A 12,568-nucleotide genomic window follows, 5' to 3' on the forward strand; every position below is an offset into this window, starting at 1 on the left:
GTTTTGGGGGATTGCCAGGGTACCTTATAACTTGCATGGAGTCAGTGGAAGAATTTAGGGGCTTGAATACCCCCGGAAGGTTTTCATTTTGCCCTGAAATATTGTGATGTATGAGATGGATGGAATTCTATCATTTATATCATAAACATGAATTCATATAGAGCAGTCATAACATTTGTCACACTTTATCCTTAATGTTAAAAAATTGCTCACATTAACAATTTATATTTTCAACTAAGGTATGTCCATGATTATGTGTTCTGTGCGGTCTTTCTAATTTCAACAACAAAAGAGGATGGCAGACTTGACTTGTCCTACTCTGTAGCAAAATTCAATCCCCTATCAAGTACTGGCAGCCATGTAAATTTTACCTTATTGACTCATAAGTAACCATATATATTTTATCACTTAAACACGAAAAAAAGGTGTTTCCTCCCTTAATTTTAATTCATGAGTTTACTACATATTCCATCGAAAATTCTTACCTGAAGTTTGTCAAGCATTCCCACTGATTGGGTGAGCTGCTGATACATAATACCAATTTGCCTCCATACTTGGCTTATTTCACTCTCAACTTTTTGGGACAAAGTTTCCATTGCTCCAGTCTGATTAACGAGTACAGAAGCAGCCAAGTTGTCCAGCCTTGAGGATATTTTGGTTTCAACTGCAGATGATGTTGTCTTTATCTCTTCTCCAAGTTCACCTAAAATTGAAGAAAATTAACACTTTATGGTGAGTAACTTTAACTCTCATAAATGCATTTTCAATGACTAAAAATTTGTGGCACTATGATGAAAGTGGTGGTTGCAACTGAAGTGGTAACATGATGTGAATTGGCAATGTGCCATTCGCAGAGTTCCACAAGAAATACATAATTAGCCCCCTATGCCAGAGGTGGACCGACCAGGGTGGGAATCCCTACTGGGACCCCAGAACCGAAGGTCCTGGATTACTTCGAGGGTCCGTAGTCCCTTTTAGCACCTTACTTGAACCTTTTCTTTTGACCCTGTAAGTACATGTACTGTAAAGGCCGTTTTACATGGGGCACATAATTGCATAGGTTATACCAGCATTAATTTCTTATCATGGCATGAAATTGTGTGAATGCATGAATTAAACTGGAACAGGGGCTATTTTGCCATCTCACGTCCATGCACTCTCGCATGCATTCTAGCTATTCATCGCTTTGACATAATTTGAATTTTGTGTTCATACACATGTCAGACTGAAATTACGTGCCCCGTGTAAAACGGCCTTAAAATGAAAGGACATGCAAGACTCCGGTAGTGGTTATGGCCTATGTATCTTACTTCTCGCACTAGATACATAACGCTGTAACATTGTAACTATCAAAACACATCAAGGATTGCTGCTCTCTTTGAGCATTGTTGCAAGAGAGACATTCCCTTTCCTACTGCAGCACTTCGCACAAGAAAATTTTGAGCCCTTAGTTTTTATGACTTCTGAAAGACCTTGCTTGAGGGGAAGGATTTGCCCTTTGAGGCCCTTGGACTACATTGCTACTAGGACCCTTGTTAACCAGTCTTCACCTGCCCTCAGCATGGGCATGTAGCCAGAAATTTGTTAGGGAGTATTTGGGTGGTATGCAGGTTGTGTATATGTACTGGTATTTTTTTCTCGGTTCCCATGCATTTTAAACAGTGACATAGCCAAGAATTTCATTCGGGGGGGGGTCCAAAACCAGAGGGGAAAATTTTGGAAAAACCGTCTACAGAGTAGAGGGTTTAAAACTAATTTTACCACTTTTATTAATTGTAAAAACTTCATTGTTAAAAATATCTTCTGTAAATTCATTATTTTTCAATATTTTGTTTTCTTTTATGAAGCAAAGTATGTAACCGTGTTTTTATGTTTTGAAGGGGTGCCCAGACCCCCTGCACCACCCCCCTCGATACGACACTGATCATAAAAACATAAATTTCATTAAATAAGTTAAAAATTCTGTTTGCGTAGTGCTGAAATTTATAGTTATCTCTTGTTTTTTTAGCGGAACAGCCATAGTTTTTATGGCTTATTCTCCATAGGCATATGCTTTCGAAATCCATCTGATTTTTCCCAAAAATTTTAGATTTTAGCTTCCCTGGTGGTCGTTTATATTATTCAATTTTGAACAAATGTGATATGAGACCAATCAACTTGAACCCTTTTACTGCCACTGGGCTGATATATCGGCCCTCGCTGGTTGAGCGAAAATTGCCAGGGGCCCATTTGTCGGCCTGAATTATTTCACTTTTTTTTCGTGATTGTGGCCTTTTCAACAGCTGTAATTTACGTAAACCCCCATTATCTATCTATGGTTATAAGATATAAATATATCTTTAGAATTGGGAAAAAAATCTAGACGTATTAAATAAAATTAAGTAGCTGAAAAATTTTTAAATCTGAAATGTTGCTAATTCCGGAAAATAGCCTGGGCCGATATATCGGCCCTCGCTGGTTGAGCGAAAATTGCCAGGGGCCCATTTGTCGGCCTGAATTATTTCACTTTTTTTTCGTGATTGTGGCCTTTTCAACAGCTGTAATTTACGTAAACCCCCATTATCTATCTATGGTTATAAGATATAAATATATCTTTAGAATTGGGAAAAAAATCTAGACGTATTAAATAAAATTAAGTAGCTGAAAAATTTTTAAATCTGAAATGTTGCTAATTCCGGAAAATAGCCTGGGCCGATATATCGGCCCTCGCTGGTTGAGCGAAAATTGCCAGGGGCCCATTTGTCGGCCTGAATTATTTCACTTTTTTTTCGTGATTGTGGCCTTTTCAACAGCTGTAATTTACGTAAACCCCCATTATCTATCTATGGTTATAAGATATAAATATATCTTTAGAATTGGGAAAAAAATCTAGACGTATTAAATAAAATTAAGTAGCTGAAAAATTTTTAAATCTGAAATGTTGCTAATTCCGGAAAATAGCCTGGGCCGATATATCGGCCCTCGCTGGTTGAGCGAAAATTGCCAGGGGCCCATTTGTCGGCCTGAATTATTTCACTTTTTTTTCGTGATTGTGGCCTTTTCAACAGCTGTAATTTACGTAAACCCCCATTATCTATCTATGGTTATAAGATATAAATATATCTTTAGAATTGGGAAAAAAATCTAGACGTATTAAATAAAATTAAGTAGCTGAAAAATTTTTAAATCTGAAATGTTGCTAATTCCGGAAAATAGCCTTGGCAGTCTTCGTACATCCCACCTGAAGTGGGCAGGCAGTAAAAGGGTTAAATAGCTAAGAGAAAGTCAGAGGATAGTTACCCCTGGGCTAGCTGCCTTCTAAGGGGATGCATGGTGGGCAATCACCACAAAGAAAAACATTTTTTGGGGCTGAAGCCCCCAAAACCCCTCCCCAGGCTATACTGCCTTGGCAGTGGAAAAGTGAATTATTTTTAATATTATTATTCACTCATCACCTTGGTAAGGAGTGAAAATAAACAATTGTCCTCAAAGAAAAGTCTTTTGCAGAATACAGATTGAGAAACAGCTCCGGTTGTTATACCCTTGGAATTTGCTCAATTTTACACGCAATATTTTTGCAAATGGATTGCCTTTTTATGCTCGTCAAGCATTGAGCGTAGCTATGTGTCAAATAAATTGCACAATTGGAGCCCATACATTTCTCCCTCATTAAAATTATAGTGAGATACTCATCAACTTAAATCTTAAATCTACTTCCACAGACATAAAACCCATGAAACAGAGTAAATTGTTTGTTATGTAAGCAGAATCGATTTGATTTTTCAGAAAAAAATATTTCAAGCCGTGGCGCGACTAGGAATATGCTGGGAGGGGAGGTTTAGGGGGGCCATGAGACGGCTAAGGTGGGATGACCCCCCCCTGGCAATTGGGGGTACGGGAAAATTTTTGAAAAATGACATGCCTGGAAATAAATTTTAAATCATTTTGACACTTAAAATTTAACTTTAAGCAGATGCAGTTATTATATTTCAAAACTAAACAATAGTTTTAAATACTAATTTTTTTAAATTTCTTTGATTTCATGGAATTACTTTACATTATTGGAGTACATGGGCGTACCAAGCGGGGGGTCAAGAAGGGGCCACTGCCCCCCCTCCCCCTAGAACCAAAAATAAATTTAGTTCAAAACGACAGTTTAGAACAAATTCTCTTTTGAAGAAAAATGATATTAGTAGAAAATGACATGGAACTAAAATAAAAATCATTATTTTTTTCAATCAATTAATTTTATAAAATAATAAAGCGCTGTCATAATTTTCTTAAAATTTTGGTTTCATTAACTTTTCCGGAGCTTGAACAACTTGAATGACCACGCATTTGCACTAGTTTTGATCCTGGGTATGCACATGTTGGAGTACTTACTTATCACACGTAGGTTGCCATGTTCCACTCTTCTTCCAACATTCATCACTCCGTCAGCTGCCTGTATTATCACATGTTCCAAGTTGGTAAGGATCTTGATTAGAGGTGCTGGAGAAAGGGCTTCTTCAGCAGTGTCTACCCTTTTCACGACTTCATCAGTCAAATCTCTTGATTCCGCAATTACTCTGTTGCTCTCCTTACGAAGTTCCTTTTCAAGTTCAGTCTGGGTAGTTTCAGTCAAGTCTGTCAGGGCCTTGATCCCCTCTTTCACTGCTGTCAATTCCTCGCGAATTTGGCAAGTATCTTCATTGCCTGATCTCCTATCTTCTGGAAGAATTGCATCGATGGCAGTTATAGTCGAATTCTGCACCTCATTCAGTTTTTGCACCAATAGATCTTCCTGCCACTTGTTCGTCCTTCTCAGATCTTCCCGAAGTTGTTCCAGTGTGGCCGTGGCACGACCTATTTCTGGGAGGACTGACTGCTGAGTTCGCGTGGAGTCTTCGTTCAGCAATTTCAAACTGTCAATCATGTGCATTATCATTGATTTAATTTCTTCTGATGTAGATCCAATGTTTGCTGTGCTGTCTCCATCTGAAATAAAGATCAAATTCATTGATTAAATACATGGATCTTCAAAGTTTGTGAAGCTCTCATACCACCAGGTGGTTATTTTGGCCTCTCTTGGTAAAGTGAAAGTGAAAAAAGGCTATAATTATTGAAAGAAGTGGGTGTCGTCAATAATACTGGCAATATTAAAGATTTTGCAATTTCAATATGTATGTAATTTTATCCATGAATCTGTGGGCCCTCATCAGCATCTAGAGAGAATTTTAAAGTTAAGGACTGAAAGTCATGAGAAGTATGTGGCAATAGTGCAAGTTGTATAGCTGATTTGGATGTACTTGTGCCTAGATGACAACCAGCTTCCATCAATAGCATAAAGGGGTCATTGAAGTGAAAAGAGGAAAATCACAGCTTTATGTATAAAATTTTGTGATACTTTATAAATATTTAATGCATATGTTTCTGAGAAATCTCTTCCTGCGATAGTGATATAATATCTCTAGGTATATCGTGGTGGCATAAAAGGGACAATTTGATGAAATACCTAGTAGGGGAGGGTTTCCACAGTATGGCAGAGATCATTTCTTATAGGCAGTGCTTAACATAATGGATGTTAATGGAATGAAATAAATGTATGTGGGGACCAAGTTCATCATGGCAAATAAACTGGTTTTTGACCTACCTTTCATCTTGTTATTCAGTAAGTACTCCATAATGTTATCAGATTTATCAAGATTCAGACTCAAGCCTTCCTCAAATTTATTTATATGCTCATAAGATTTGGACAGCTCCCTGGCACCACTCTGGACCGTTTCCTCAAGATTTCCCATTTTTTGCTGTAGAAGTTCAATTTTTGGCTCGAGTAATTTGATGCAAGGGACTTCATTTGGTGTTCCGTCTCCTTGGTTTGTTGAGTGTGATTGTAAGATAGCCTCAATATTACTGAGACGAGCTTCAAGCATTGATCCCAATGCTTCCATATTTTGTGTTGCCTTCTGTAGTTGGATTCTCTCTCTTTCTTCAGCCTGTATGTACACAACAAAGCAATTGTGTTGGTAAATAAAGCAGATAAATAATCCAAAAATAAAGAAAAATACTGAACACAAATAACAGCTTAAATTCAGTGACTATAAGGGCTGTCAAAACTAAAGTATCCTTCGGGTATTAACCCAATGTAGTAACACTCAAATTTAAAAAAATGGTAATGGCTGGTGAAAGCCAATCATGAATATAAAGGGCAAATTCTATTTCAAAAAGGCTTTAGACAGTCCTTGTGAATCTTAGCCAAAATGTCATGTGCAGCATGAGCTACTCTTAAGATTTGAGTGGCATGGAATTCTCTACTTCTGAATAGGGTATTATGAGGGCTTATTCTCCCCCAAGATATTAGTGAGCCTATATTCTAAGTCTGATTTTTTTGTTTAGGAACTGATAAATCATTTGAAGCTAATAGTATTCCATCTATCAGCTAACACAATGAGTAGGTGAGTCAGGCACGTAACCAGAAAGGGTGCTCTCCCTTAATAATTTTTCAAATTTCTATTAAATACATTATCCCACACCAAAAATAGATATCTATATATTGTATATTTTCATCTATGAATATCATAAAAAACCCTAGGGTGGGCAGTATCAGAACACACAATAAAGAATAGAAACTAACACTCACTAAATAACTAAATTTTCGGTGGCATTACCACCTTCCTCGGAGTTAGGTTAAAGATGGATGTATATACAGTAAAACCTCACCTTAACGAACTCCCGCTAAACGAAGAACTCCGATCAACGAACAAATGCTATTGGTCCGGCCAATTGTCTATGTAACCACAGTAGAGAAAAACCCCGATGAACGAACTCCTCTTTTACGAAAACTCCCGATGAACGAAATGAAATTTTGGTGCGATCGAGTGAAATTCACCTCTCAATAACAAATTTTTCTGGTCAAATTTTTATTTTCATAGGAATAATTTAATATTCGTAGCGTTGTAGGGCCAATTAGAGACTCCCACTGAATTAACCAATCAGAATCGTCATTATTAACCGTAACCATAGCCTTCCGTGGTGTGTTTCCGCCGACACTAACTCGCGGCGAATTGCGAAAAATATTAACGCTGACTTTCGTAAATAACTCAATGTCCCAATATTTACTCGCTCAAAGATATGAAATCTAGAGTTATGTACTTCGATCGCATTCTTTTGGCGGTTGTTTAAGATACTTTACAGAATTACAACGCGTGAATTCCGAGAAGCATTTTTTTTTCACTCGCCGCCATCTTGGATAACTTCTTTAAACTACGGGAGATACAATGTGCGCGCTAGAAGATGAAAGCCAAAATTTGCCTCTCTTAATTATCTTGAATATGATGTAGAAGTAACTCTTGTTTCATTCACATCGTTTATTTCAATGTCATCTAAAAACAAGGAGAAACTTTTGCATTTACCGCAATCTTGGATAAAAAATATTCGCACTTAAGAGACGAAAGCCAACATTTTCCCATTGATCTAGACGTTACTTGAATTGAGTGCTTTATAATGAAGGTCGATATCTGTCATACGATTGTAGCCATGTCCTAACGTGATGTGAAGCGGTGTTGATTTTCTTCAGAGGAAAAGGTTTGCGACGGCCGTCGATTGTTGCATGAAGAAGACGACAGTCGCAATTAAGTATGACATTCGGTCGTAATACTGTACACAATTCTTACATAACGGACGGAAATTGTTAATGCTTGCGTCCCAGGGGCCTAATCGAAAACGCTCCATTACCAATGTCAATGAACAAATGCCTTCAACTATCTTTCTGGAGCTGATCCCCATTTCAGGGCCCATCTTGTAGGAGCAAGCAAAATGTTGGGAATGGATATCTGAATAAAAACAGTTTTAAGGACATATTTAATGCTCACAAAGCGTTCTTTTTATAATTTGCTTCTTGACCGTACTCTAAAAGAATCCGCGGGTGGGCGGCCCGCAGGGGAAAAATGAGCAAAGAACGTTTTATAGTACTCCTATGCACCAATAGTGATGGCTCGGAGAAGTTACCTCCGTTTTTAGTGGGGAAGTACGTGAAACCCCGCTGTTTTAAGAATGATAGAGTCAGTGGTGTACCCAGGAATTTTGTTCGGGGGACTCCAAAACATGGGGGGGGGGGGGAGAATTTTTGAAAAACAGAGTACTAACTTAGTTCTACCAATTAGAGAGTATTAAACCAATTTTAACTTTTCATAATCGAAAAAACTTGATTTTTCAAATTAATATGTTGTACCCCCGGACCTCCCCCCTGGCTACGCTACTGGCACAGTCTAAACATCTGGGCCACTGGTGAGAGTGATGCCTCACCCCTGTGGTAGCAGCAAAACTTCATGAATGACAGCGGGATTAATTCAGCGGTGGTTGGCGGGAGTTGATGCGCTCATGGGGAAAGTAGATTTCTTCCTCGATCGATGCACGGGCCCCAACATAGGACTAACAATAAAAAATGTGCGCGTTATTTTCTTCCCCCCAACTGCACCAGCTAAGTTGCAACCTCTCGACCGAGGGGTCATTTCTGCGGCAAAGCGGCATTACCGTAAGATATTAGTGGAGTTTTTGGTTTGTCGAATGGATGTAAGGGATCGGTGACATTGAAGAGGACCATTCTGCTGGTAATGCAGTGGCTTTGCAAAGCATGGAAGCGTCTCACACCTGTCACCATATTTAGTTATTTTGCATAAACTGGGTTTGCAGTCAACAGTATCATCATCGTGACTTATTTTACTTTGAGAACTCATGCATGAGGCCTTTCAAGCTGTTTTCTTATCGGCAGTTGTCTTTCCGGTCCGCAGTCAACTGCGACCACGCGATGGAGAGTGATGGCGAAATCCGTGAATCCTGGCAGGGTCTCTCAAAAGACATGAATATTGAAGGGTCGTTTGATGAGTTCACTAGAGTAGACTAAAATTTAGTTATCCGCGAAGCCAGTGAACTGAGGGTTGCAGAATATAATTTCTCGAAAACTCATCTTTCAAAGTCGTGACGTATTTTACTTCGAGAACTCCTGCATAAGGCCTTACAGGATGTTTTCTTATCGGCAGTTGTCTGTCCGGAGTGCGATGGAAAATGATAGTACAATGAATTATTTACGAAGCTCGTGACCGCAAATATTGCAATGGAGTATTCTGGATTCGACTACTATAAAGAAATGCTGCCACCCATTGCACTTTAATGGGTCGACGAAAGTCGCAACTCGCGTCGTAATGGTAGGGCAATCTAAATTTCATGATGAAGCTATAATTGGTGCTGTTACCTTAACTTTATATTAGTAATGGTCAAATCTATCGAATTCTTAATTTTTCTGTGTAAACTTCGCGAATACATGTACTCTATTTCAAATATTGAGAAGATAGGGATGGCCTCGCACTCACCGCTATGCTGCATACATTTTTGAAAACCGATTAAAAAGCACGCGAAGTGATTGAATAATACGAACTGAGGCTTCCTAAACATGTTCTATTGCCGGCGATTTGCATTGCAGTTGAAGAAATCAGCTGTTTTGAAGTATGCGAAAGTAGAATGAAGATAACGCATGCAGACTCGGTTCAATTTCCGAGCCCCTAGGATGATGCAACGTGTGTATCACCTCCGGGGAACGAACTCCCGATCAACGAAACGGCAAAATTTCGGTCCCTTGAGTTTCGTTTAAGAGAGGTTTTACTGTATAATAGATGCCTATTACACATCAATTAGATATATCTCTATCTGTTAGACATCTATTTGTTGTGCAGGTGACGAGGGGCAATTTTGGATGCATCTCCGAAAGTGTGTTTTAAAACACAACTCATGAGCTATGGAAGCGATTTAACATTTGAACAAGGGACAAATTTTTTGGTACCTTACTTGAGCGATGGCGGACTTGAAAAAATTTGCGACGCTTCGAACGATGCTTGGCGACTTTGCCAACTATATCTATATATTGTCTATTTTCATCTATAAATAGATGTATCTACATCTACATATAATACCCTGAAAGCCACCTCTAGGGTGTTTGGCAGGGGGTGTTCAATCACCAGCATGCAGCATGCATTTGGACTCCCACATGCACACCACACCGTCCAAAAAACGTCCCGTATACTAACAAACTATATATATATATAAGGTGGTATACAAACTATGTATGTATAAGGATGTATATATATATATAAGGTGTCTATTTAAGAGATGTATTGATAGATATCTATTAGACATGATACATTTATTTGATAAAGTATAAACATCTAATAGATATGTACACATAGATAAATAGTTGTCTAATAGACATCTACTGTAGGTATCTATTAGGCACCTGCTGTTTTGACAAAAATATATCTCGTAGATATTTACGGTAGATGTCTATAAGATAACTATTTATCTATATGTAGATATCAATTAGATATCTAATAGATGTTTATTTTCTGTGGGATGTATGACTGATTAAACAATTTGTTAGTTAGTTAGGCTGTCATTCACATGAAAACTGCCTATACATGTTGCAGATTAACCAAAAAAAAATTTTTGGCTATGCACTTGTGCGGAATTTTTAATTAAAAAAAATAGAAAAAAAAGTACAATACCTGAATCAAGAAGCGCTCAAGTTCTCGATGCCTTTCCTCGGAGGATCTCTGTAAGAGAGCAACACGCTTATCGACAGAGGCAAGAGCTCTCCTCAGTGTGTCTCCCAGTTGCCTTTCCCTGCCTTCATGACGTTCCAGTTTGTCTCCATAGTTTCTCATGGTCGCTCCAATGGAAAGGAGGGCCTCTCGAATCTCATGAGGACTGTGAGAAAGAAAAGGTAATGTAATGTTAATGCAAACTGGCATTTCTTGATTGATGGATTATTAGCTGACAGGGAATAATGAATTTTAACGGATAATAATTCATAATAATAACGCTTAATGTATCATGTTAGATTAGATACATAAAATATATGTATGTGTATATATGTAATCCATATATGGCACATCAAATGAGAAAATGCAGGTATGCATAATAAGATTATGAAAAAAATGTTTACCTATTCAGGAATAATAACTTCAATACGAGTAACAACATTTTCTCTTACATTTTCTACATCAATGAAACATTGGCACTATCAATTTTTGCATGAAGATTTTCACAGCTTCTTTTATCAATGTTGGTGGTTGATTTCGAGAAATGCTGCGTAGGTAATATTATCTGCTTGATGTTTCACTCCTCCTACTGGGGGTGTTTTTAAGAGAATGGGAGGGAAGTCGTTCTCGTTCCCATCTTGCATAGGTTAACAAAGAGTTATTAGGTTAACAATGGGTTAACATAACCTATATAAGATTGGGACGAGAATGGCTTCCCTCCCATTCTCTTGAAAACGCTCCCAATAGGAGGAGTGAAAAGTCGAGCAGATAATGTTACCTACGCAGCATTTCCCAAAAGCTACCACCAACATCGACACTTACAATTTAATCTTTAAATAATTCAATCATTATGAAATAACAGGAGAATTTACAAGAGATATAAACGGTGCACGAAAAAAATAAACTCCTCAAGACTCAGGAGAGTCATCTCAGGGAGAAATTCAGTGACAGAGTACCACATTAGGATATAGGTGAGTTCTTTTTTACGCAAGAGCTTTGTTGGAATAGTGACATTGTAATTATATCAAATTACACAGCAATTAGCAATAGGTTCTGTTTTGACAAACGAATTAGAGAGAATCATTCATTCTGAAATTTAATTTATTAATGCAATGAATGGTTCTGAAAATTAACAATATTCTGAAAAAAAAATCATTTTTATGTAATTTTGAAATGTATGCAATTTATGTAAATTTGAATTATGAACACATGGAATCAATATCATTAGGTATAATGAGCTGAAGAACCAAAGATACTAAAATGTTTGCTGCTCTAATTTTTCCCCCCTGCACAAATTTTGTTGACAAAATTTGAGAAAATATTAAATTGATCCAGCTCTCTATTCCACTAAGATAAACTTTCGCTCACCTGATTTCTCTTACAGCTGAACTCTGAACATCTTGAAGAAGAAGAGATAAGACAAAAACAGTGGCAAGGCAAAAAGTAGCACCAAACCTTTGCCGGTTTGTCGCCATCTTGCAGTTTTGGATAGCCTGGAATCAAAGAATAAATTTTCATGATTTAATACTGTTTTTCATGATTTAATACTGTTTTTCATGACTTAATTTTAATATTCGTGATCAATATTTTCATAATTTCCCATAGAAAGGAGCTTTGAAGGGTAGGAAAAAAATCAATATTGAAGCAGAAATGGAGGAAGGCACGGCAGACTAGCTGAGGTTATGCACAATCAGATTATTATCAGAGACAGTAGAATATGTTAAATGGTAGTATGGGCCTGGCAACTCTCAAGTCTTGATTGAGCTTATCAGTTAATTTGTGTGCAATGAAAAATTATCAGGATTTGGGGAAAACATATGTTTCCCAAAAATTCTGATGATGGCCGTCAAATTTCTGTGTCACATTTTGATTTTTCATGATTGAAGGAAAAGTGAAAATTAAAAGAAATATTTTACTTTTTATGAACAATGAAGTCCTTTTTGGGGACAGAATCAGTTTTGTAAATATTCATTAACAATTAAGTAATACCGATAATAACTATTCATCTATCTGCATGACAG

General features: G+C 37.5%; 1 protein-coding gene across 1 annotated transcript in view; it reads right to left on the minus strand.

Annotated features, from left to right (window-relative positions):
- Positions 1 to 12,568, minus strand: part of LOC124160383 — a 71,229-nt gene that overhangs the window by 3,255 nt on the left and 55,406 nt on the right. The window contains exons 2-6 of the mRNA XM_046536217.1: positions 11,916 to 12,040; positions 10,512 to 10,713; positions 5,612 to 5,954; positions 4,363 to 4,956; positions 486 to 703 (exon numbers count right to left, since the gene is read on the minus strand). Of these exons, the coding sequence (XP_046392173.1) occupies positions 486 to 703; positions 4,363 to 4,956; positions 5,612 to 5,954; positions 10,512 to 10,713; positions 11,916 to 12,022 (1,464 nt within the window). The 5' untranslated portion in view covers positions 12,023 to 12,040. The remainder of the gene's footprint in view (positions 1 to 485; positions 704 to 4,362; positions 4,957 to 5,611; positions 5,955 to 10,511; positions 10,714 to 11,915; positions 12,041 to 12,568) is intronic.

Source organism: Ischnura elegans, chromosome 6 (assembly GCF_921293095.1).
Source record: "Ischnura elegans chromosome 6, ioIscEleg1.1, whole genome shotgun sequence".
Taxonomy (NCBI): domain Eukaryota; kingdom Metazoa; phylum Arthropoda; class Insecta; order Odonata; family Coenagrionidae; genus Ischnura; species Ischnura elegans.